The sequence below is a fragment of the Melozone crissalis genome, unplaced genomic scaffold (assembly GCF_028551555.1).
Source record: "Melozone crissalis strain CALT ecotype California unplaced genomic scaffold, PUWL_Pcris_2 ptg000023l_1, whole genome shotgun sequence".
Taxonomy (NCBI): domain Eukaryota; kingdom Metazoa; phylum Chordata; class Aves; order Passeriformes; family Passerellidae; genus Melozone; species Melozone crissalis.
The window spans coordinates 7982962-8010022 of NW_026535801.1; the positions used below are offsets into that span (position 1 = coordinate 7982962).

The 27061-nt window shown below is 43.3% G+C and overlaps 1 protein-coding gene across 1 annotated transcript in view; it reads right to left on the reverse strand.

Moving 5' to 3' along the window:
- The window catches only part of CPS1 (carbamoyl-phosphate synthase 1), a 90825-nt gene extending 65381 nt beyond the window's left edge, over positions 1-25444 (reverse strand). The window contains exons 1-11 of the mRNA XM_054278180.1: positions 25322-25444; positions 19282-19391; positions 15296-15440; positions 14636-14725; positions 14173-14229; positions 11747-11839; positions 7026-7115; positions 5805-5933; positions 5138-5244; positions 3910-4051; positions 1266-1343 (exon numbers count right to left, since the gene is read on the reverse strand). Coding sequence (XP_054134155.1) covers positions 1266-1343; positions 3910-4051; positions 5138-5244; positions 5805-5933; positions 7026-7115; positions 11747-11839; positions 14173-14229; positions 14636-14725; positions 15296-15440; positions 19282-19391; positions 25322-25444 — 1164 coding nt within the window. The remainder of the gene's footprint in view (positions 1-1265; positions 1344-3909; positions 4052-5137; positions 5245-5804; positions 5934-7025; positions 7116-11746; positions 11840-14172; positions 14230-14635; positions 14726-15295; positions 15441-19281; positions 19392-25321) is intronic.
- Between the last annotated feature and the right edge of the window lie 1617 nt (positions 25445-27061).

Here is a 27061-nt window from a genome sequence, read left to right on the forward strand (position 1 = left end):
AAACACAGAGAAGCACACACTGAACTGGCTCAAGGAACCAAAAGCTAAAACACAGAGGAGCACACACTGAACTGGCTCAAGGAACCAAAAGCTAAAACACAGAGGAGCACACACTGAACTAGTTCAAGGAACCATCTGGAATGGTGCGTACTGGAGAGCAGAGTTTTGAGAAGGGATAGCTAAACATGAATTGTGCAAAATCAGTGTTGTCCTTCCAGATGAAGTGCCAGAAAAGGGCTCTCCAAGCAGGCAGGGCAGGCTGCAGGACCCTCAATGGGATCAGGCAGCTACAGGCAGTGGGACAGGCTTCCAACCCACCCCATACCTGCCAGGTTTCTGCCACACAGCCCCTGAGGCTGGCTGACTGCTGGGAATTACCTGGGAAAGAGTATGGATGGGTCCTGCAAGCCTGTCAGGACAGGCTCTATCTCATCAAACCATCCCAGCAGTGGGAGTGCAGACTTGGAGAAGACACACAGCTGAGTTTTGGAGTTCTCTGATATACACCAGTCAATCAGATTGCTATAAAAGTTCCTGATATCAAGAGATTTACTTGCAGATTTAATCAACATCATCAAATTAAGATTAACATAAGCATTTCTAGGTATTCTTCCATCTTTGTCTCTCAGGAAATGCTAAATAGTTTATTTATGTTCAGACATGCTTCCTCTGCCTTCCACATCCCCTGACGCTGCTTAGTCATATTCTGTGACTATGCAACCAGTTGTTACAAAATTTGTGTGAAGTCACAGATGGGGGATTAAAATTTCATTTCACTTAGGAGAACCAGAGTGAGGAAGTATGAATCCATTTACATAACTCTACAGTAATTATAAAATTTGAAAGTGGAACTAAAGTATATTAGAAAGTTAATGATTTTATTACAAAGCATCTGGCTAGTATTTTTTTACATTTAAGATAAAATCCTATTCCTTTTGCAGTCTCTTTTGCAAGAGATTTCAGCCTGATCCTGCAAAGGCTTAAGCACTTTAGTAACTTCCAACAGATAATCCCAGCAGGACTCAATACATACACATGATATGAATGGAATCACTGATCCAAAGCACTAAGAAGTCAATAGAGCTCTTGCTGCTGATTGTAATTAGCTCCAGATCAAGCTAAGCAGACACAAGCCTATGCATGACTGGGATGCTGACACTTCCAGACCCAAGATTTAGGGCCATCACCAACTGGTACAGCAGCTGATAAACACCTGCACTCACAATGCCATCAGACAGCAAGCCCAGATCATCCCCATACATTACCTCTGTGTCCCTGGGCCCAGGACTTGCATCTGGATAGAACTGCACTGTGAAAATCGATCTGCTCTCATGCATAATTCCCTGCAGGAATAAAAGGGACTCTCTTAGTGACACCTCCTGACAAGCAAGTGAACAGAAAGCCACACCTTATGCCTGCAAGCACTGAAGGCCAAAGGACTGGTGTGTTTCTAGGGGCTGTCAAATTGACATTTCATTCCCAGCCTCCTGCTCTGCTGTTAACCCTGCAAGGCTCAGCTGCCCATGGACTGGGTGGCACAGTGGAGACAGAGCTTTCACTGCAACACCAAACTCTGATAAGCTGTAAGCATCTCACAGAGCAGCTAGGCAGAGAAGAAAAACATACCTGGCAAGAAAAGATCACCTGGGACAATGAATGGTTTAACCATGCCAAGCTGATTGGTTCTGTCATAGAAAAAATTTTGGTCACACTCCTGATTACCATAATTAACTTTAAATGCTGACACAGGTTCTTGATCTCTGCCCTGGGCTGGGCAGAGTGATGAAGGGGACCACTGTTGTGGACAAACAACAGCTATGAAGGACCTAAACTGAGTTTAGAGACAGTGTTTGTAGTTTCAGTTGGAGCCAGGAAAAAACGATTTCTCATTTGTGCGGCCTGATAGCACCAAGAAGCAAAATCCACTGGGAGATCACCTGTAGGTGTCACTGCTTATGGTTCCCAATTCCAGATAGGAGTAGGGAAGTTCCTCAAGAGGAAATTCAGGGAAAAGCAGCCCTGATACAACCTGTTTCCCTTAGGAATGGACAAAGGAGCCCAAACAGTCTCACATAGAGCCACAGTGCCATCCAGAGCTTCAGGTTGGGATGCCAGGATAGGACAGGGATGAGAGATGAGCTACTGACAACATTATGCCATGAATTTCTGCTCTCAGAGTAAAGAATCCCATCAGTCTGTCACATTTTACCTGAATGCTTGTGTTCCTTGCAGTTACATACAAATGTGCGTAAAAACTTTTTTAAATGTGAAAACATAAAAAATGTATTTAAGAACTTTTAAAAATCTTCACTCCATGCCTTGTCAGTATTTGGAAACCTGTGCTGGCCCTGTCTAGCTGTGATAAGTCAGGTCAGACCCAAAAAATGCTTTTGTTTTCAAGCTGAGGACTGCAACAGACTCTACACAACAGAGTATCCCAGCCCTGACCCTGTTTTTTCATGCTAAACCAACACAGTCCTTGTCCCTCTCCATCTATGAAGGTTTCGTAGACTGTTGCTGCTTTGGCGCTCACAGAAATGTCTTTTTTTAGTTCACATGAATGAACATCATTCTACTAGATCCATAAGATTGCTGTCCAACCTTAGCACCTTTGTCTCCAAATTCCAGCTACAGCAAACATGAAAGGCTTGGGAAAGAATGGTTTAGTTTGCCAACGCAGTGAAAATAAACTCATTTCAAAAATTGAGCTGAACAGCTGTAAAATTTTTTTTCATCAATGTTTTGTTTGGTAAGATTTGTCTATGTTTAGATACCTTTCTGTGTTTAGATATCCTTCTGTAAGGATAAAGAAAACAGCAAATGACAAACCAAACTTATTCAACAATCATCAGATGGGTAGCTCAGAACAGCACTGTTCAATCTGCCAGATTTGATAGTGAGCATTCATACAAAACAAGGGAGAGAAGCATATTTCCATGAGGGAAACTGCTTTTGAAAATACCTTCTTCTCATTGATTTCCTGATAACTAACAAGATTTTACAAACTTGCACAACACCAGGCATCATGGAAAAGATTTGATGTGGGCAATTAGAAGCCTGAGATCTCAGAGGGATGTCACTTGACATTGGACTCTTAGATCATGTAAGCTATTCTCTAGGGGCAGCCCCTCTTCCTCATGACTTTAGTAATTGGAATTATATTTTCAATAATAGACCAAATCAGATAGCAATGATATCCCTTTTCTATGCTGGGAAGCACAGAAACAACACAAACTGGTGACAGAGGTTTGCACTGCTGTGGCACAAACCCTAAGAGAATGGTTGTCACTGTCATATTTTCTGGAAAAATCCCTTTGCCAGGATTTCTTCTCCTGGGAAGCTGAGAAGCCTCAGAGAAAAAGGAAAACAATATTATCTCATTTGCTTCTCCTGTGTTTTGCTGCTTTGGAATGTGGTTTGGAGATTATTTATTCAACAGGTAAATTGTTTTTACTTTATGACCAGTCACAGTCAGGCTGTGTCAGGACTCTGGTTTTTCATTAGTATCTTGTTAAGCCTTCTGTAAGGATCCTTCCTCTATTCTTTACTATAGTTTTAGTATAGCATTCTTTAATATAATATCATAAAATAATAAATTAACCTTCTAAGAACATGGAGTCAGATTCATCTTTCCCCTCCACAACAGGGGACCCCAAAAATACCACAAATGGTAGCAAAGTGAGCAACACCAGCAGTAGGGAAATCATGGAAATTAATAAGGCTTCTCTTGAGGGAAATGATAAAGTCACTGCTGCAATCCAGTGCAGGGGGGTGGTACAGTGGGGTGCTCACCCTGGCTGTAAAGCAAGGCTCCAAGTAAAGCAAGTGGTCAAATCAACAAATTTAGCTGTGATAATGTGAGAGCAGGCTCACACAGGTGAAATAGGGGCTTCCCTGTGCAGAGCTCACCTCATTGGTGTGGTCATTGGCATTCACAAAGAGAGGCTTCCAGCCAGGAGGGAGAGAGGAGCCATCGATGGCATAGCCATGGTTCTGTGCAGTGATCACAGCCTGGCCACTCACTGCATTCAGGACAGGCTGGTTCTGGCCTCTGCAAGAAAAAGGGATCAGAGGACAAGCGCCAAATGTGTTCAAGTGCCACAATTAGGAGGAGCTGGTAACTGTGGGACTATACATAACAGTTCAATAGTAGCAGTAAAATATTGGCAGCCAATCTCCAAATTATAAATCCTAGGAGAAACATTGATATTCTTCAACTTCATAGGGATAGATTACAGCAAATACTTTCAAAAACACTCAAAAAAAGCAGAGCATCACATGGCAGTTGTCCTGGATTGAAAGACAATGTGTGTAATCTATTCCACATCTGTCAGAGGTGGGGCAGTTCTGTTCATTGGGCAGGTTTTTTTTATCTCTTCCACAAACCATCCTCCCTCCAGGAGATCTCTTCTGTCCATGGCCACTGAGTGTCCCTGCATGGCTGAGAAAATTCCATCATCCCATGGGGAGATGCTCTGCCCAGGGGAGGAGCCAAGCATTCCTACTTGATACAATCTGAGGTTTAGAACAGCACAGCAGCCTTTGCCCACTGCATTCCCAGAGGAGCAGCTTTCTGCTCCCCTGCATTCCCAGAGGAGCAGCTTTCTCCTCCCCTGCATTCCCAGAGGGAGCCCAGGCCCATCTCCAGCAGCCCTGGAGCTTCAGAGGAAAACTCCCCCCTTGTGCAGGATCCCTGCTCCAGCAGAAGCACAGCTGGCACTGCAGGAGGGCTGAGCCACCATGGGATGGGACTGTGCCACCTCCCTGACACAGGTGGGTCAGGGCCTGTTCTGACTCTGGCAGTGGGTTTTTTTATTGTTTGTACTATTACATTTGTATTTTTATTCTTCCTAGTAAAGAGCTGTTATTCCTACTCCCATATCTTTGCCTGAGAGCCTCTTATTTTCAAAACTATAGTACTTTGGAGGGAGGGGGTTTACATTTTCCATTTCAGGGGAGGTTCCTGCCTTCCCTAGCAGACACCTGTCTGTTCAAACCAATACAGCAGTTTAAATGAAAGGCAAGGAGAATGGCTGGGAGGAAGTGGCAATGTAACTGAGATGCCAGCTGCTCCTAAGGCAGCTCAGCAGCAGAGCACTGCTGTTCCATATCCCTTTCCAGAGCTGAGCTGCCTCACCTGTTGGCCATCTGCATCTTGTAGGAAGTGGCTCCAGCTGCTATTCCAGTGATTAGATGCCCCATGCTAATTCCAAACAGGGGCTCTGGGCGATTGCTCTCCAGGACCTAAAATGAAAAGGTTTTGAACAGATATTGGAGTGTCTCTGTCCAGCAATTCCAGCATTAATCATGCCAATTTCCTCACAGACTTGGGAAAAAGCTCAATGCAGAGTGGCAACAGCCTGTGAAGGAAAGTTTCCTCCTTTCCTCTGGTTCAGAGAGAAGCCTCAGAGCACAGCTTGGTGTCAGACTACTCAAAGGGAATAAGCAGTAACATTGCATTACAGACATTTAGTGCATGACATTATTCCAAGTGGGAGCTCTGAAACCAGTGTTGTCCTTTCCTAAGAGGACATGAAAGAGCACAGGGTACTTCAAGGCACTGGTATGGTAATTGTGGTCACCATGTTTGTCATGTACTGTTCACCAAGGTCTGTAAAGCCTTGTAGTAACTATTGGGCTGGAGACAAATCCCACCAGACCAAAATGAGGAATATTCCAGGCAGCTGAACTGTCTGAATAACATTTGTCCCATAACAGGTTAGTACAGCCTACTGCTTCTTCAAGCACTTGAAAAAAAGGCCAATTAAAAAGTATAATCAGCCTATAGGCTGATTGCACTGTACCTTTCTGACATTCTGAATCACTTCCTGGGCCTTCATGGGATCCCCTGGACCTCCAGAAATTATGAGTCCATCATAATCCATGGCAGTGAAATCATGGTCCCACGGAACTAAGTGCACTTCTGCACCTCGCTAAAAACAAACAAACAAACCAAAAAACCCAAACAAACAAAAAAAAGTGAGTCAGAAATGAAGGGAGGAGGTAATTTTAGTAATGAGGTTCTTCCTATGCTCTTATGTCCCAGAGCCTGAGTTTTATTTCAGACACAGTTATCTCCTTTTCCCATGATCTTCTCTCCATTATCTGACCATATTACCTTCACAACATTGGCAAACTTGGCCACTTTGAGCCACTTCAGTGCTTGTCAAGTGACTCTGAAATTCACTGATGAGATCAAAACTTACTGATGGAAAGCAAAATAAGTGTGCATGCACACATGTAACATATGTTCACTTTTACACAGTGCATTCACCCTAATGCTAAATTAGGGCTTCATGGCCTTGCTCTATGGCATGCCAGAAGCAGTCCTGCACATCAAAACTGACACAAAGATCCACACTAATTAAAAAATTGAATCAGGGAAATCCTGTGCATCTAGAGAACATGAGGATATTGCCTTCTGTCCTCCTGTGTGGCTAAAAAAGCAAGACCTGCTACATCACTGTGCTAAAAACAGGAAAAGCTTTTCACAGAACTCTAGAATCAAAAAATAACTTGGGATGCATGAGCCTCATGAGGCCATCAGGTCCAATCCCTGCACAAAGCAAGGGTAATTTCCATGTTAAGGCAGGTTGCTGAGGGCCTGGCTGTGTTTCTAGCATCTTCAGTGATGAACATTCCACAAGTACTTTGGGCCTGTTTCAACCATTCACCACCATCATTGCATTTTCCTCTCATTTATTTATTTTTAACAATGTTGGGCTGACCTTCCTTCATTGTTCTTTAGAGAAGTTATGCCTCATTTTTTGAAAACTCATCTTTTTGGGTTCTTCCCATGGCTGAGAGGCTGCTATACAGATCCTCTTCCTTACCCTTTCAATACACTGTACCAAGTGCAGAAAACACCTCTCAGTGCACAAAAATCATCCTAAAAATTGTGCCTCACTTCAGGAAGGCAACTAGTTTTAAAATGAATGTGTCCAGGTGGAAGGAAGACTTGTGAGTACAAGTGAGGCTCTTGCCAAAGCAAATCAAGTGACAAGGGACATCAAGCACTGACCCACCTTTACCAGCAGACGGATAACATTGTGCTTCAACCCACAGTCAACAGCCACAACTTTAATTGGATTCCCTCTGCCATAAATCTTGACTTCCTATAAAAAGATAGACCATGTTGTAAATGACAGGTGTCCCCAAAACACAGAGAAGATGAGCAGCAGAATAACTTTTCACCCATGTGAAAAGCAACTGGTACTTCATTTATGTGGAAATCTCCAGGAATACTGTAGACATCAGTGCTTTCTTTATCTTTCTGTGAAAGCAGAAGTTAGAATGCTGTTTTATATATTGTTGATTGCAGTGATACCTCAGGTTTTTTAAGGTCTTTTTTGTTGTTTTGGTGTGCACTTTTAGCTTTATATAAAGCGTTTCTAGGATTTTTTCACAGGGTGGTGAAGACAAAACAATCCTATTCTAGCTGGAGACTCAAGGAAAATCTCTCCAAACTTCAGGCCCAAAGTATAAACAATGCAAAAAAGGAGGGTGGGCAAGCAAGCAAGGAGGATGAAACTTCATCATTTGAAGCCATTAATTGGAAAGTTAACTCCTGTATGCAAATGGACTAAAACTCATCAAAATGCGAGATCTCATGACCAAGTCCTCTTTTGCTTCCATCTTAGAGCCAACTGGGCAGAGTGTGCCAGGGTGTGGCCTTTGAAGGCACTTCAATAAATATCCACTTTATTCCTCTTAACTCTGTCTAGCCTCTGCTCCAGCTCCTTAAGGCATCAACAGCAGTCATGCAATTCCTAAGCAATCACTTGTTCCCATAGCTCATGACAAGCTTTTTTCCTGTGTGTCACCTCATCAGCAGTGAAGCAAAAAGCCAGCTCTCACAGATTATTGCAACCCAAGAGAAACAGGCCAGACACCCAGTGAGACATTTTCAGCTGAAGTCCAGTCAGCCTGTGCTGATGCCAGGGGAGCAAAGCTACAGCTCCATCACATGAAACATCACACCAGCCCTCCAGTCCCAGTCAGAGCAAAGCACAGCACAGCTGGGGACAGCTGGGAGTGACCTTCTGTGCACATGTTCCATATGGACCTGCCAGTTTTATCTCACAACTTCTCTTCCAGCTACTGTTCCTTAACCCATTCCACAAAACAAATTGTCACCAGTCCCAATTCTGGACCATCATGCTTTGTACACCCAGTTATCTACTGGTCACAGCCAGAATGGGAGAAAGTGAAGTCAAACCAATATATTTTATATGGCCTTGGTACTGTGCCATTGTCAGGCAGCTCTAGCACTAATGTAAAGTTATTTATGGACAGTTTCTTTCTGAAGCCTGCTGAATTATTTTACTTGTTACATGACTGGAGGCAGCAGTTATTGATGTTATTCATCAATAAGCACATAAGGCTGCCTTCTTCCTCCTAAAAACAAACTCTGTGCTTACCTTCAGTTACACTCAGCTTCTGAAAGCTGATATTGACAAATGTATTTTGCCCAAAATGGCTTTTCTCTTGGGCATCATGGAAAAAACAAGTCTTTTTTTCCCTCTTTTACACCAAGTACTTCCCTTTTAATCAGCTTCCCTGGCATCTGTATCTCACATCTGGACCTCCTTATGAAAAGACACTAAAATCCATGTCCAATATGGCTGGTGCAGGGTGACAAACTGAATTTTTAAAAGGAGAAATATGGCCAGCCAGAAGGAAAGACATCCCCTCAGCAGATAATTCAAGATGAAGTTTGTTAACAGAATATTGCAACTCCTCCCCATGTGTTACACTAACTCAGTTCTTGTTTGAACTTTTATCTTTGCAGAGATTGAAGTACAGAGGTTTCTGGTGATGCCTCAGGATTCAGCTTCTATATTTTTCACAGCCTGTACTGCTTTAGTGCATTACTCTAAAACTCCATAGCCTATCAGCCACTGTTCTCCTGTTTTATTCAGACAAAACAATTCCTCTCTAGGCCTGGAACTAAGGACAACTTACTACCTAACACCCTGAAAAGTATAAATAAAAGTGAGTTGCACATAAGCAGATTCAGGTTCCAACAGTCCATAGTGGAACTGTATCACTCCACAGCGATTTTATGGGTCCTCTACATTCTGTCCTTCAAGCTTCTGAGTGGTGGGTTTCAAAAATCCCAAGAACATCTGAACATCAAGGTGTTCAGTTCCCACAGAAACCATTTTAATGTTCTGTATCAGAGACCCCTTAGAAAAACTGACTGTCCTTTTCAAAGGGGGCTTTTGAAGATCTTTCAATTTCTAACAATATCCATACTTTAAAAAATAACACAATATTGTGAAGCAAAGACCTCCTTCAAAGGTTCTCCTTAGTTGTTCTCATGACCAGAGGGAGTTGTGGGGCAACACTACTTCAAGTACTTCAATTAACCTTACTTTCAAAACTCTCCCTGCTCAAATTAATTAGCTATGATTTGTTACAACACTTCCTTCAGCAGCAAGACTGATTTCAGATGTTGCTGTCTCCACAACCCACTTGTCACACTGTCCTGCAGAGACCTGACCTGTCCCCTGCATCTGGCCAAGAAACTGGACTGAGAGCTGGATCAGAGCACTGTTAAAACCCATTCCTTCTAAAGCCAGAGGATTTCCCTCACCTGTTCACAGCACAGCCCATAAAAAAACTGTCCCAGTCTGTAAGGATTATGTGAGAGAGCTGCAAACCAGTGGTTAGGGAGAATAAAAGCTCCTGCTGGTACTAGTGCTGAGAACAACAGCAGTCCATGGACCCGCATGTGTGATGTGATATTTTAGTTTCGACTGGTTGCCTATCTCTCATCTGCTCTGCAACCCTGAAGATCACATGCACCAAAAAAAATCTCCAACAAGAGTGCTTGCAGAACACTGGCAGTTTTCCACACTCCTTGCCCTGGGTAGGCAATGTTAGCAAGCACAGTCTGTATCACTAACATTTAATCAAGGCGGCAGAGGGTGGGTAGGATATAATAAGAAAATCAATCACTCCTAGTGTACAATAGATAAGCAGATTCCAGATCATACTGTATGCTGATTTACATGAAAATCACCATTTGGCAACAGATGGATTATCATGTCCAGTAATTGCCAACATTAAACAGCTTACCTCATTTACTGCTTTATATGTGAAGTTGTTTTTTAAGCCTATAAAATGAAGTTATAAACATAACAAGATGCCAAAGTGCTGTTAATCTTATTGTATCTCCCTTCAATAAGCTATTTTCAGCATCTTTACAGTAATTCTGTCTTAGTAATTGCAGAGTTTAGCATCAGCAATCTTACCTGTTTCTGAGATTTACTGACACGAAATGGCTCCACCTGCACCTTGCAATCCTAGATCACAACCTCAGTAAGCAATTGCCATCCTTCTGTGTAGCACCCTGACTCAAAACACAGTGGAGGGGCTGGCATGAGTTGGGTGAGATCTGCAAGGCAGCCTTTGTATTGCAGTGGCATCCCAGGATGCCAGTTACTACTGTAAATCCAAGATTTGGAGATGGAGAGTGCTCCAAGCTCCCCCTTTCTTGCTGGCCATCCTGTTCGGGACTGCTTTTCACCCACACCATGAACACACTGGCTTGTGTCCTGAACAGTACACAAGCAACTATTTGCAGAGCTCTTCCAGAGCCTCACTGATCTTGAGGGAAGTGCAAACATCATAACAAGCATGGAATTTGCAAAAGGGACTCATACACTCAGTGCTCACTTCTTAATGGGATTAAGCATCCAGGGCACTCCTTATCCCCCAGTTAAACCCCCAAAAGGGTCACAGTTTAAGACATTGGGACTTGCATTGGTACAAGAACAGTTACTATTTTTTAGTATGAGCCTGGTTTCCTACATCCATGTCACAGTTGAGACAGCCACAACACACAGAGTATCACTCTACAATTTCAGAAAGCTTCAACCCACACAGAATAACACTTTACCTCTTCAGCAGGCTGCAAGCATCTGCCCTTCGTGTTCTTCAGCCCAGCCTTTTATCCCCTGCTGTTGAGCTGTTGATGCCCTGCACCTGTGTGCCCTCTGTTCCCTTTGGTGGTTGGTCAGTGCCCCTGGGCACTCCATGGCTCGTTCCCTTCAATAGCATTCACCTGTCCTGCACAGCTGTGCCCACTGGGGATGAGCTCCACTCCCAATCACCACAAAACTGTGTACCTGCACATCCCCATGATTTCTAACATTCTACTCCGCTTGTAGTTGAACACTGTTTGCATGCCCAGCTACCAAATTAAGAACTTCACTGCAGTCTGTTCAGATCTATGAACAGCAGCTAATTCCAGTACTATTAGAAGGAGGAGATTCCTAATGGGGTCCAGTTTTGACATCTAGAAATCTCTTCTGGAATCACCCCAACAAAATCACACCTCAACACAGATTATCAAATGATTTTGTGACATTTCCTAATTTTTTTTTTTAAGGAAAGCAACCATCCTTTTTATGTTTCAAAACATCCACCATATACCAGATCTAACTTTATCCCCAATATTTCTGTCTTTATAACACAGAGTCCTCTGATCAGATTCCGATCACATGCAGCTCAACACAAACCATTTTTTATCTCCACCCCAACAAAATTACACCTCAACACTGCACCTCAGGAGCCATGGGGATATTGAGAAAACAGTCTATCAAAGATCTAGAAAGGTGCATGGTTTAAAAAACATCTCCAAATTGTTTGTTTAGAAATACTGGTTGATCCCCAGAGCAAATGAGGAGCAGTTACTACCTGAAGTGTACAGTGCTAATACTATGGAAAACCTTCTCACCTTTGTTGAAACTTCTGCAATTAAGTTTTGCTTATTTGGGTCTACAAATTCCACGGGTTGACCTTCAAACTCAATCTTCCCAAGTACTGTGCCCTGTGGAAATACACCAGAAAAAACAAAGCATAAGCAAAGGAGAAGCTGTGAACACTGGGATGAGGTGTTGACAGGCCCAGCAACCAGAACAGCTGTTTAAATATGGGGTTTTGGCAGTTTATAACCTTTTTTAGCATTTTCAGAGGTTTATGAGCCTTCCTTGGTATAAAAAAAAAAAACTGTTTAAACCCCTTCCTTGAGGGGAGAGACATTATCAGCAGTAATATTTGTTAATAGGCAGTCTGGCAAGCTGTGTTGTGACATGAAATTGAGTTGCCTTCCAAGAAGATCAGAATTCAGATCCCCACATAACTGTCACATAGATCTGGGAGTAACCCACAAAACAGTTTGAAGATTTTTTTGGTTTTGGAAACCCACTGTGAGGTTTTCAGCTGCCTCCTGTGCACAGCTACAAGGCAGCAGAACTGGTGTAAGGCAAAGCTATGTAGGAGGCAGGTCAGCCCAGCTGTTTTCTGAATAAACTGTTAAAAATAAAAATCACCTCTAGCAAGCTCTACGCTGTGTTGCTGTCCTGGCAGAAGATAGGACACTCTTGTTCTTCTCATAGGAAAAAGAATCCCTGCTTTGGCTTTGCCTCACTCCTGAGGTAAATGGGATTAATCTAGGGTTAGTAAATGGGATTAATCTAGGGTTAGCCCTTTCTCAAGCATAGGAACAGGGTGTGCACTACAGAACTTTTCAAGGATGGACAGGGGAAGTAAAACAGAGGAAGTCAATGTTTTGTGGTAAATTTCTCACATCCCAATTTCATGATCAAACATGTTAAACCCAGCTTGCTCTGTGGATATGACATCAGTATTCACACTGAGATTGCTCCTTTGATTTAGTGACTCTCCTTTGAGACACTTCCCTGGCTTTCCATACCTGAAGTATCCTTGCCATTTCTCTAGGGCAAGCAACAGCCAATATCTTGCACTGCCATGCACACTAATAAAAGTTTTAAGGACAGAGTTTTGCCCCTAACAGTGCTGACATCCTATGTTTTCTTTCTTACACCAAAAGCTGTTCCAAGCTGCTTTACATGAAATAAAGAAAATAATCATTATCTTCAGCAAGTCTTGTTCTTGGAAATGAGGGTCCCAAGTGCTGCTTGAGAGCCATGGTTCCGAGTTCCACCATCCAGTGAGTTCCATAAGTGCTGGTGACAAAGCTCCTTGTTCTCAGCCAAATGGTGCCCTGCATTTACTTTCAGTGCAGTTTAACAACTCATTGCTTATTTCTGCATGTACCATAAGGAGGCCCTGTTCTCACCCCCAGTTTTTATAGAGACAGAGAGTGAAATACTAAGTAGGTTTTTTTTTCAACCTGAGAAAACTGGGTGAAGAGGTGACATTATGCACTTTTTTAAGAGCCATACATCAATACCACCCAAAGTCATGGTATAATGACTCACTACCATACACTGCTAAGTTACAGGACAAACACTGAAAGTATTAACTTCGGATAAAAGGAATGGTGATCTATTATGTCTTAAGAAAGCAGAAAATATATTGCCATTTTCTATAGTATTAAATTGCACTTGTATGCTATCTGTAAGAGCAGGACAATGCCACATCTTCCTAATAGAATTCATTTCTACAAATATTCCTTTATTCAAGCTGGCCCATTCTTGTCTTGTGCTGTGGAATGAAAGGGGGCATAGGGTTGGGCTGCAGACTGAAAATTGATCATCTAAAGAAAAGAGCAGCTTCAAATAATCCATTAGAAAAGAAAGCCCTCCAAGGCAAATTTACATTCAGACTGGCTTTGATCACCATTTCAGCCAGTGTGAAGTGTACCTTCACATTAACCTTCACTCTATAACACAATCCTACCCATGACCTTCAATTGTCAGCTCTTGGAAAACAGAGAAAACTAATGACTATTGAAAATAATAGCAGGCTTCAGCCAAAGGAAACCAGGTTAGGAATACATCTTGGATGACTGCAGGCATTCCTCTGTCTCAGAGGGGCAGGAGAATTTCCACTGACCAAAGGTGCCACTGTCTGTGAATGAATACCCACAATATCTCACAGACTTGTTGCTCTGACTGTTTCTGAGTTGTGTTTGATACCTGTTGTGTCTGACACTCCCTGAGGCCTTTCATTTACATCACCTCGTGCTGGCTGACTTGTGCAGGACAGGAAACCCAGAGCAGAGCCAGGAAGAGGGGGCTCCTTGGGATCAGAGCATTGCCCAGCAGCACTGAAGCCTTTGGAAGAGCACATGGATCTGATCTGAAGTCAAGGCGGCCCATCAGCACCATTGCTACTCCAGGTTTGGAAAGGGCCCAGCAAGGTTAATGCAACTGGATCAAGGGAAGCAGATCATACCTTGTCACGAATTAACTTGGACAACATCCTGGTATCAATCCCATACAGTGCAGGCACCTGAAGAAAATCCAAGGACAAGTTAGAGAACAAGCAGCTAAAAAAATGGAAAGAAGACAGCAGCCAGATCACCTTTATGGGAACATGTCACAGAATCATAGAACAGTTTGGTTTGGCAGACACCTTTAAACTCATGTCATTCCAAGCCCTGCCATGGACAGGGACACCTTCCACTAGAGCAGGCTGCTCACAGCCCCATCCAGCCTGGCCCTGTGTTAGGAGCTCAGGCTCTCAGCAGCAGCCTTGCCAAGGCTGCCTCACTGCAGCTCTTCACTTCTCCTCCCATTTCCACTCACAAATAGCTGAGATGTTCAAATCTAGTTTCTGTTCTAAAAAGCACAAAATAAAGAGCTCATCTTTCCATCCAGGTCAGTTCTCACCATGTTGTTACACCTGGATTGCTCACCTTTTCTTCTTGCAACCACTCTCCCAGGCTCCTTGTAGCCTGCCAGTGGCTGTACTCATTGCTGTAATCCTGCACCAGTAAACCTGAAACCTGTGGAGAGAAGAAACATCATTTTGCACTGCAGGATCACCTTTGTATTTATCCTGTACCTTTGACTTGCACTATTCATTCCCCATAAACCATATCATGGGCAGACTTCAGGCTAGCTCATGATTGTATCTGGGCATTTTGACCAGGAAATCCATAGAAGAATGTGGCTTGGTAACCAAAGCTGCAAACTGCACTGAGCTGACAAACACTTCTTGTAAGAAAGCAAATGGAAATTTAGGACAAGACAAAATGTTTTGTTTTGATTCTTTTTTTAATAAGAAAACTTTTCACTTTTAAGTAATCTTTTGTTTCAAAAGTCAGTTCCGTTTTTCAATGGAGTTAGCGTATTAAACAGTTGTTGCACCTCAGAATAGATACTTCCAGAAGGCACATGGCAAAAAATACCCATCTTGATTTCTGTACTAAGCTACCATTCCCCCACAGAAAAATATCCAGAAGAAGAAAAAGAAAGGTTGAGAATCACTGATTCCTTCCATAAGGGAGCCAGTAAACTGTAACTCAGGCTGCTGGGCACAACCCTTTGATCAGCACTGCCCCTCCCACCATTACCTTGATCCCATCAGATTCCAGAAATCTCCTGAGGCCCATTTCATCCAAAGCAGCTGTGTCAGGCACTCCACCATTCCCAACTATGGGGTTAGCCAAGGTAAGAATCTGCCCTTTGTAGCTGGGATCTGTCAAGGCTTCAGTGTATCTAGGTGAAGAAACAGCAGAAGAAAAGTACATTGGTCTGGAGTCAAAAGGAAAACAAAAGAACCAGTGAAAACAAGACAGGTCTGAATTCCCACATGACAAAAAGACAGAAATGGTGTTCACGTGAAGGTATTCTCAGAATAAAAGCAAACACACCTGCAAATATGCCTTGACTTTGCCATTTGTGGTTAAACATTTGACATGGAGAACAAGGAAAGGCTTTGGCTTCTCATGTTTCATTTAAGGAAAGCACATCAACAAACTCAGAGTCCTTTGATTTAACATGAGAAACAAATCCAGGGAGGGCAAGAAGATCTCAGGCCTGCAGATTAGCACTGATAACAGTTTGGCCTGGCCTCTCCCTGGGCAGGCTTTCCCCTCCATGTGCTGTAAGAGCTTTTCCCTCTCAGTGGCAGCAGCAGTGAAAAGCCAGCAGACAACAGAGCTGTTTGCCCAGGCTTTGTCCCTTCCACACTCTGGAGCTTGTCTTGGGATGCTCAGGCTGTAATTGCTCTTTTCTGTGGGAGAGGACATAGACAAATTCTTGGGATTCATCATCACTGCTCTGGGTCCTTCTCTGCCACCAACCCTGCCATGGTCCCACTTCTGAAGTTTCTCCCTGGCAATCTCCATGTTCCCACTCACCATCCATTTCACCTGACCAGACTCCTAAGTGCTTGGAAGCTGGGTTGTGTACCCCTGCAGAAGGCAAGTGGAAGACAAAGCTTTGGGATTCAGCATTCCACTCCAGTCACACAGCCCCAAGAGCATGTCCTATCACTAGTCCCAGAGCAGAAGCCTGGCAGCTTGTTAAGCACCTGAATGCCCTTCTCAGAAAGAGCTAAAAGCACAATGGAACATTCTTCTGCAGCAGAGGAGCAAACCTAGGACTCCACAAAGCATCATCTCTGCACCTAGTAGATCCACTCCCACTTTCAACCACATATAGGGGGACAGGGTAAATGTGGTCTGTATGCTCCTATTCTTCAGCTCCAAATTAACAAACAGTCCCTCACTTTTCCCCCTTATTCTGTAATATACTCTTGCAAATCTCCCTTAAACAATCGTCTTTCAACCCAAAACCAGCTGCAATTTAGCAACAGATAAAGTTATCCCCACAAATATTGAGCCAAATGCATAAAGACACTTCAGGATGAATCTGCCCTGTACAAAATATAATAAATTATTGTCATTATTGTTTAAACAATACCTAATTGGCAACTCCAGTCATCTACCAGATATCAGCAAGTCACAAGAGACATTTTTATGGAACACCAGACTTACTGCCAGAAGATTAATTGTCAAACATTGGGAAAATCTTCACAAAAGCAGGACTGGCTGCTGGCAGATATAGACAACACAGCACACCAGCCAGCACTGAGAAATGACAGGTTGAGTAAACAACAACCAGGAAATATTTTCAGGTAAGCCTCTCCTGATGTTCAAATCTATATTTGCAGCTGCAGGTAACCAACCACACAAAGTGCAGTGTGATCCTAAAACTGCAGCAGGTACCAGGCACATGGCATGGGCATGCTGGGCATTGTTCTCTCCGAAGCTAATTGGTCATGCATCCAAAAAACTACTTGTTACTGACAAAGGTAATGTCATTGACCTTTGCATGTCATTTGTGATCAGCAAACAAGGACAGAGAGCCATGGCTCTGGGTGGGGTGTGCAGGCAGAGCTCAGACGATGCCCTTCAAGCAGGAACAAGGCTGTGCAGAGCACAGAGGGGCAGATGGAAACACCAGCTCCAAATGTGCTGTGAGGTCTAACCCTTGCTGTGCCTGCCCAGAGGTCTGCCTGATTTCAGTAAACTCCTGTCAACCCATTCTCTCACTAAAACATCATGGGAAACACACATTTAGAGATAAACACCTTTATGAAGCTATTTCAAACATGGGACATTTTATGGGTTGTAACTCTTCTTTCTTAATTGAAACCTCCTCTTTTTGTTCTATGACAAACATATCGCTGCAACAGTAGGTTTATTTTTTTTCAGCAAATGCTTCTGAGAAGTTCATCCTCTTGCTTTTCTATCAAAAATTTAACATCTCACCCCTAAAAGAGTGCCCTTGGCCTTCTAGTCCAGAATAACACGTCAACATTTCAGCCAGCTTCAGCTACTTCAGGCCTGAGAGCTGTATGCACATCAGTGCTTTGCCTCCCATTTCTATACCACGAATCAGAACGTGGGGGTCCAGATGAGGAGTCATGGTGCAGAGCAGCCTATTAATCACCCCAGACAGAGCCCATGGTGACCCCACTCAGCACCCAGAAACACCCACTTCACAGAAAGCAGGGTTATCAGGGGCTTATCAGCACCCCTGCTCTCACCTCTTGCTCCCTTATCAAGACAAACTGCTGTGTGCCCCAGCAGCCTGGCACCTCCTTCACCCTGGCACAGCCTCTTCCTGTGTCAGGGAGAAGGGACAACTGGTTCCTCTGGATACCCAGATCTCTGTGATCAGGAGAGGAGGTACAGCTACAGGGTTCCTTTCAATGGACAGCAACCCCTGGACTGGTAGGGGAATCTGCCACCTTTACGTTCTGCAACAATGCTGCAAACTCTTGTTTTCCATCTCTCTGAATCAATCAAAGTCATGTTCTGTACAGGGGGTTCTGAAGATACTTCCTTACATTTTCAGTGTTTTCTCCATGCCCATATGCTGCCCAGCACAGAAGAGATCTCTGTCACAGCATCCTCTCCAAATGATTAGACAATGAACAAACACAACTTCTACTGCCACAGTAACATGTGGAGAGGAAATTAATCCTTCAGGTCCTACTTGACTTTTGTGATGTGCCAGGATTTATGGCCCATAATCTATCAATGAGAAGAGAACTCTGGTGCCCTCCATCATTCTGATCTATATTAAACAGTGCCTTGTTGGCAGGTATATTAACACAGCCAGTAATTAGTGCTGTCAAAACACTTAAATAATTGTCTCCTAACACAAAACTCTGCAAACTGATTCCCCTCTGCAGCAATTTGACATTCTCACCAAAGGTATCATTTTAAAACTCAACCTGTGAATACTGAGATCTCCAAAGCACAGCATAATTTGGGGAACACAGAGCAGATGAGCCAAGACAGCTATGAATGACTGCAGAAGAAGCTCAAGCATCAACAACTTCAGAGATGTCTTAAATCCCCAAGGACACATCCCTGTGCTTCCCAAAAGCCCCATTCCTCTGCTCAAGCAGTCCAACAAAAGCACTGGCAGCATTTGGCTGCCAATCAAATTTTCCATCACTGAAGAGGACACAAAATCATGCTAGGTTAGGAAAGAATCTGATCCTGCCCTTTAGCTGGAAAGGCACAGAATGCAAAAGCGCCCTTACCTATGGTGTAGGGCAACAAATCACATAAGAGATGGGTCACAAAGACGACCAAACTGGGGTTTCAAAATTTTGCACTCAAGCCAAGTTCCATTACCAAGAAGGCTGGAGATGCTTCAAACCTCTATAGCTGACTTGGGCACTGCACGAAGAGCAGCTTCCCTGCTCTGACCCAGCAATTCAGTAGGAAGGGATCAGAACCCTATGTATCTCATTATCATCATTAAGTCAATCTTTAAAGGTGCTTATCATCACAAATGCTTTGGCACAAGGAGTCTGCCTGAGACATCTTCATTAATTCTATCTCTCTACCTCTGGACCACAATGTAGTAGATATTGAAAATATAGATAAATAAATAGAATAATATGATAATATCATAAATATAGAAAAATACCTGCTTGGATCAGGACCCTACAAGCTTGGAAAAAGCAGCTTTCACACTTCAATAAGCTTCCAAAGAAGTACTGATGTTTATATGCCATTTGCTGTTGCCTTACCCAGAGAGCCCCGTGTTGAACACAACCTCCCCTGCTGTGGAGCATGGATAGCCAAAGGAATAGCCCTTCATCTTCATCCCATCTTCCAGCACCAAGTTTGCTGTCTGCACCTAGAGAAAGGCACATGAAGAGATTCAAACACAGGAGGAAAGGTTTGATGTTTGTACAGGTAGCACCTAGGATACCTGCCTTTCATGCCTAGCACTGTAAGTATTCCTGCCCTTCTCCCACTCCCAGCTGCCAAGACATTACCTCTTTTACCAGTCTGATGAGTTTTTACTTTCTCTTAGGAAACATTGTTATCCTAATGAGGTAGCAAACCTCACTGCAAGCAGAGCATGTGCTGCTATTACTGTGGGATCACCCTTTCCTATGCCTTATTTTTTCCACATATGACATCTTGCAATTTACCAGCATCATAACCCTGCAGGGAAAGGATCACTTGCCTCCTCAATGTTTGCTCAAGGCCTGCTGCTGATTCTGCTCATCCAGCTCTGACCTTTGATAGGTGCTTAACTTCTGGTGCAACCATACAGCAATGCCACTAAAAATAGGTGTGTGTGTTTAGTTGAATTGGTGTCAGACAGCAAAATTCAAAAAAGCAGTGTATTCTGCTGCAGGACACTGGAGCAGAGGAACTCATGGATCAGATGGACACTCATGGTCTCAGTTACCTCAGGGACAGGCATAAATTGTGCCAAAAGAAGCAGCTATGAAACAAGCAGCCTAGAGGAAACCATTCCCCTTCCAGAGAGGGCTCAGCAGAACTGAGTCCCACATGAACTGAGGGATCCCTTACAGGCTTCATCACTATTTTACAGCCAGTCAAACAGGACAGAGCGAGTTTTACAGAAATCCTTAAGAGATTCATTGTCACAACTGGGTCTTTGCACATATCAGGCTAAATGTACCCCACTTGGAAACTAAACCTCTCTTACCCTGTCCAGGCACTGGATGGGAAACCACCAAAGAACTCCAACTTCTGACAAATAAATAATGACTACATGCACAGCAGAAATGACAGACTGAGTTAGGAGATTCCCTCAGCAGGATCACTGGTGACATGCAGAGCAAGAGAAAGAGTAAGCAAAGCTGTAAATAAATTTGGCAGTGAATTCCTGGTCTAAAAGAATTTGGACTATGTACTTTCAGGACCCTGATAAACCTCCACTTCTGGAAGGCAAGCACAGCTGTCTCCTAGGCACAGGCAGAGTGATCACCAGTGCAAAAATCCCAGTGGTTTGTGCCACAGGAAATGTGCCAAGCATGTCCACAGGAAGCAGCTCTCACCATGATTTAGCTTCATATTGGTTTCTTCTACAGAACTATTCCTCTTACTTGGATTTTGAAAAGAAAAATCAAGATCAATTTCCTGCACAAAGGAGCTGGAGAGCTACTTTCCATTAGCTGTAAATCAGATGAACAATCACAGCAAGGAGAAATTTCATTCTCAGTATTGAACATTTTGTAGCCATCATGCCAAACATTCATTTAGAGCCCCTCTGCAGTTACAAATACCACACAGATCAATTACTAATGCACTGCAAAATACACTAAAAATCAAACTGAGATGCCAAGTAATTGAATTCTGTGCATCTGGGATGCTTTTAGCCTTGCCATTTTTTCCTCATTAATGTCAAACACCCAGTCATTCTCCAAAGACTTAGACATAACTTTTGGAACCTTCCCACACCATTGGACAGTTTTGTCAGCAACACCAAAATCTCCTCTCTCCCCAGTTATAAACAGAATTTTTGTGGCTAAATCCCCTAGGTTTAGACCAAATTAAAATGAGGTTGTGGGCTTCCCACCACTGGGCACACCTTGGGGCAGTTGCCTGAATTGTGGTCCTGCCACCAACCCTGGTAAAATCCTTCAGGAAACAAAGTCCACAATGGTGGAATGACCAGAAAATTTAAGATTCATCCAAATGCTGAAGGCCAAACTCCAGAGCAATCACTGTGAGCTTCAGAGCCTCACACTCACTAAAGTACTTGGCAGGGATCTGCATAGCCTTCCTCCCACCACTGCCCACCTCCCTTCTAAACCAGACAGCACAGAAATCGTTTCTGTTGAACAGAAGCCCTTATTATACTAGTAGAGCCCCTACACAGTTTTCAGGTAATGGAAAAAAATGTCCCTGAGCAACCATAACCTGCCTGCAAGTTCAGCTATAGCAGGGGATAGATGTTCAAGTGTTTCCCTCCCTTCCTTGATTTATTATTCTTAATTAAGTGGTTGGTTCATTGAGCATTCTCAAAGCAATTATTCTTGCTTACATTTCCAGTGGAGGTGTTACCATATCCCTAAGCTGCCAGCCTACCTTGTTTTTTCAGTTTTGTTTTTAAGGTGAAATGTGATTTACAGGCTACAGAGAAAGCCTGTTGGCTCAATCAGGGGTCAGTTGGGAGAAATACTTCCTTCCAAAAAAAGAACAAGCAAGAAATAAACAACCCCCCAGAGCTTCCATCAGGTCCTTTTGTCTTCACCCTTCTCAAAAGTATCCCCACATAGCCTCAGATAAATCTCTGTTGTAATTTTAACTAAATTGTTTCTACCACACCCACCCAATATAAGATATCCCACTTGCAATCTGATTTCTTCTTCTTCCTACACATCAGTGGCTTCACCTCCAGCAGAGGGCCCTGTGCTCTTGAGAGGCTGCAGAACTCTTCAAGAGCTTTGAGGATGAAGATGGCTAACAGCAAGGGTCATGCTGATGTCACATTGACAGATTTTGTGTATTTTGTCAAAGCAGCTTGAGCAGTCAACTAGTTCAGGTCCCACTTCACACATCAAGTAAAGAAAGCACTTAAGAAGTTAAAAGAAAAACCAAAACCCCTTAAGAAAGCAGATGAAATTAGTTCCAGTTAGTTCCCTGCTGTACCAGCCCTTCCCATCTAAAAAGGTGGATGATAAAGGTCTGCAGAATCTCAGAAGATCTACAGTACAATTCCACACAGCACAATTTCTCTGCCACATTTCTTGGCTCACATCTGGCTGGCTACAGAACAGCTGGCATATCAGAAGCAGAGAGGAATCCAGAAGCTCCAAGATTCCTTCCACAATAAAAAGCTGGTGTCAGGACTGAGCTACACTTCACTCTCCCAGGACCACATAACCAGCAACAAAGGAGTAATTTTCTCTTTGATAGAAAAATCAACCTGATTCTCACTGTTCTTGTGAGTACTATGCCATCACAGGCTGGAAATCTATCTGGGCATGGCTAACACTCAAGACTTTCTGTGCCAACCCTGTGTACATCTATCTGTATCTATCTGATTTTGCTCTGGCACACTTAACCTGGCTAAGATTGAGAGAAGAAGACAGGGAAAGAAAAAAGAATGAGTCAAGATGAGTGTCTTGGGATACACTTAGGATATTTTTTGGGGAGAAGCACTGGATTAATTCCTTTATCACCCAAGACAAAGAAAAGCTGCACAGGTACCATGGTAGAAAAGCCACAGTTCCTACAACTTGAACTCTTCTCAAGGCTGTTCACAACAATGCCACAAGTATTTGTCCATCACAAAACTCAAAGGAGAAGGGTGAACCAAGCCAGATGAGGTACCTAGCACAACTCACTGAGGACCCATGGAAATGAGCACCACTTTTCTCCCCCACAGTAACAGTTCACTAAATTCCCCCATCTATATGGGAATGGGCCCCATTTTACATCCCCTTCATCTTCAAAACAAGGAGTAGAGTACCTTGTGACTCATTTTTAGCTTCCTCACCCACCTCTCTACTCTCCTTGCAGTCACTGTCCCATTTCTTTCCACCTGCCTCAAATACATTTGAAGAGTCTTTTCACAATAATCTGAATTAGTTTCCAAAGCCTGCACTCCACAAAATTTTCCTCATTTCTGACTACATTTTAGCTCATTCCTGGTGGTTTTTATAGCTGTCCCAAACCTCTCCTTACAGAGCCAGCTGTACTGTTACAAGCCACCTATTTATTGCTCACACTACCTTTACATGCCCATTTAACTACATTGGCCTCAGAAGAGCATTATACAATAAGAACTTCAGCCAGCAGTCTCTCTGCCTCTTCCTGAATTTTAAACAAGCTTGATTAACCTGAAACCAGTGATGCTAAACATCCCTATTGAGAGCCCTGAGGGGTCTCTGGTCTGCTCTCTGCCCCTCTTTCACTCATGGATGCCCATCTCTTCTTTAGAATGGAAGGATGGGATATAATAGGGAAATATGGACCTATTAATCCCCACATCTAACACAACTCACCTACCATGGTGTTTCCCCACACAGGGTGAGTTTAAACTGGACAGAACACAGACTTGGGAGAAGCATTTTTCTGAAACTACCCCCTCTCCATCATGCTAATACTTAACTTATACACAGGTTAGATGTTTTCATTTTATTTTGTTATGTTTCCTAAAATAGCCCAGTGAGAAAAAGTAATTAAAGGCAACTAAATGCTCATTTAAGCCTGCAATAATGGAAGAATGAGACCATTACCTAATACTGCCATTAGTCCACACACAGCATTGTGGATCACAGAATATCCTAAGTTGCAATGGATCCACAAGGCTCATCAAGTTCATCCAACTCCTGTCCCTGCACAGGGCAACCCCAAGAATCCCACCATGTGCCTCAGAGTACTGTCCAAATGTTTCTTTAACTCTAGCATGCTTACACTGCATTTCACTCTCTCCTCAAATTCCTCAAAAATACCCATTATCTCTAGGGCTGATTGGAACACCAAGCCCAGCCACAGGTCACTGCTTGTTCACTTTGCTCACAACTAGATTTAACTTCCACACTCTGATGCAAAGAAACTGGGAACTCACATGCTGAAGGAAAGTGTATTAGCAGAAACACTTCCTGCCTTATCCTGAATTCCTCTGCAGAGGAATTTTTGCTTTAAAAGTATCATAGAAGAGTTTGGGTTGGAAGGGACCTTAAAGATCACCATGTTCCTATCCCTTGCCATGAGCAGAGACACCTTCCACTGGAAGGTTGCTCAGAGCCCTGTCCAACCTGGCCTTGAACATCTCCAGGGATGTGACAGCCACAGCTTCTCTGTGCAGCCTGCTTCCAGTGCCTCACCACCTTTGCAATAAAGAATTTATTGCTAATATCTAATCTAAACATTCTCTGTCAGTTTGAATCCATTCCCCCTTTGTCCTGTCAAATAACTGGTCTGTTGTAAGGAGCTCAGAGGACTCCTGAAAAATGAGTGGCTGTGGGACAGGTAAGAGAAACCCCAGTCCTCAGTGGACAGAAGTGATACTCATCAGCCCCCTAGACCACCCTGCCAGGTAGGGCAGCACCTGCAGTCCAGGTCTCTCTGTGCTCTTCCCTACCACTCTCTGAAACACCACTCCTCCACTTGCTAATCCTATTGTACTGTTCATTCAACACAAAACCTGGGCAAAAAGTGCCTTTTCCATGCAAAATGCATGCTGGGAGAACTCACCCAGCACTTCAGTGCTACAGAACTCCCACACAAAGTCCCATTTCACCCATTTACTCCAGCTCCTGTAGCAAAGAGCACTGGAAAGCTGGAGGAATCAACTGAGTGGTGTAGCCGCAGTAAATCAAGTGCTGATACACTGATGCATTCAGAAGAGTTGTCTACCTCTCCAATTAACCTCAGAGCCACTGTAGTTTCTAATACATTGAAAAAGGATTCTGTATGGATTCAATAGAATTATATGCCTCAAGTGATGCACAATTTTAAATATTCAGCCAATTCATTCTCATATGGACTGAAACATCTGTTCTGTTAGCTATCAGTCCTGTAGAAGGGTGAGGTGTTTCAAAAGAAAACACCATATAATAATTAACTGAAACCCTGAACTTACACCTTTTGGTGTAATTTACTCCATAACTTCCATTCCAGACCAGACAAAAAGAGTGTTTGCTTAGCTAATAAGACCATTTAGCCAAGCAACCCCCTTGCTGAGGGTTCAGACAAATTTCCTCTGGTTCATGTCTCTAGGTAAGCCCTGTTATCTGCAGCAAGTTATCTCTGCATGCCAAACACATCTATTAAACAACAGAAGTTCACTGTTACCTTGATGCTCAACAGTCTGGTACCTGTCCTTGAGAAACTCCAGTGATCAGCAGACACATTGCAAAACTTCAATCTGCCTTTCAAAGTCTTCACCACTTTGCAAGCTGTCAAAATTCTTGTCATCTTGAAAGCTGCTGATGGGTAACTAAAGTTTAAAGCGCAGAAGAGAAAACAAAAATCTGCTGGTGTGGATTTCTTCAAGATTTGGTGCTGACAATATACTCCTGTAGATCACAGGGGAAGAGCACAGAGGCACAGCAGGAGCACTGAAGTGACTGTACAGCACTGCCCTCCACCTCCCATTTGTTCTGCCATTAAAAGCCCCAGGTGCAGCCCCACCTCCTCCCACCCTCCTCAGGGGGGTGCTTGCTCAGGCACCCTTGCAACACTTCTCCTCCTCAGGCTGCTCTCTGAGCACTGTCACAGGGGTTTTAACATCATCTGGAAACAGCAAAGCCTGAAAGAGAAATCACCCCAAGAATATATGAGCGTGTAATGGCAGGACAAGGGGGAGTGGGGTCAAACTGAAAGAGAGTAGGTTTGGATTAAATATTAAGAATTCTTCCCTGTGGGATGGGGAGGCCCTGGCACAGGCTGCCCAAAGAAGCTGTGGCTGCTCCATCCCTGTGAGTGTTCAAGGCCACATTGGACAGGGCTTGGAGCAACCTGAGACAGTGGAAGGTGTCCCTGCCTGCGGCAGGGGTTGGCACTGGATGATCTGCAACATCCCCTTCCAACTCAAACCACTCCATGATTCTGAACAGCACAGGCTGTGCACAGTGTGGTTTCAAGAGCTCTCAGTGTGGGGTCTGCACATTGGCTGTGGGACAGCCTGTGGCTGCTACAGGGATGTGAAGCAGGAAGACCAAATCCCATTGTCACAGACATCTTTTATGAAAAATCCTTTCCTTAGGATTTTTTCTCCTGAGAAGCTGAGAGGCCTCAGGAACAAAATGTACACAATAATTATCTGCTGCTGTGGAATGCAACAGGTGCATCTGTGATTGGTCTCATGTATTTTTTTCTAATTAATGGCCAACCACAGTCAGCTGGCTCAGACTCTCTGTCCAAGATAGAAGCCTTTGTTATTCATTCTTTTTCTATTCTGAATTAGCCTTCTGATGAAATCCTTTCTTCTATTCTTTTAGTATAGTTTTAATACAATATATCATAAAATAATAAATCAAGCCTTCTGAAACATAGTCAGATCCTCACCTCTTCCCTCATCCTCAGACCCCTGTGAACACGGTCACATCCCATGGAAAGATGAAATCTTTATGCTGTGTTTGTTCCAGGTTCCAAAGTGCTGTCTGTCCTCAAATAAATGAAAAATAAATTTTTCACACCAAAACATAAATGGTTGCAAAAGAAGAACACCTTTTTGGTAACATTTCAATGGTCAACACATGAAATAAGGTGAAATTTTCCACATATCATTCCCCAACTACAGATCTTTGTGACTATAAAATTTTGCCTATAACACTACACTCTTCATAAAGAATAATACTCCTCATTAACCAGACATGAAAATGCCTCATTAAGACAAAAGCTGGGAGAGAAGTATGCCCATTTATTATTCTTCAAGAACTAAAAAGAAGAGCCATCTTTTGAAGCCCAGGTGATCAAATTTTTAATTGGCTTAAAGCAAAGCACACCCAGATTTTTTGTGCAGCTGGACACATTCTGCTGTAAAGGATTCTGTAAAGGATTTAGGTGACTTAATCAGTGGCAGTAACAGTC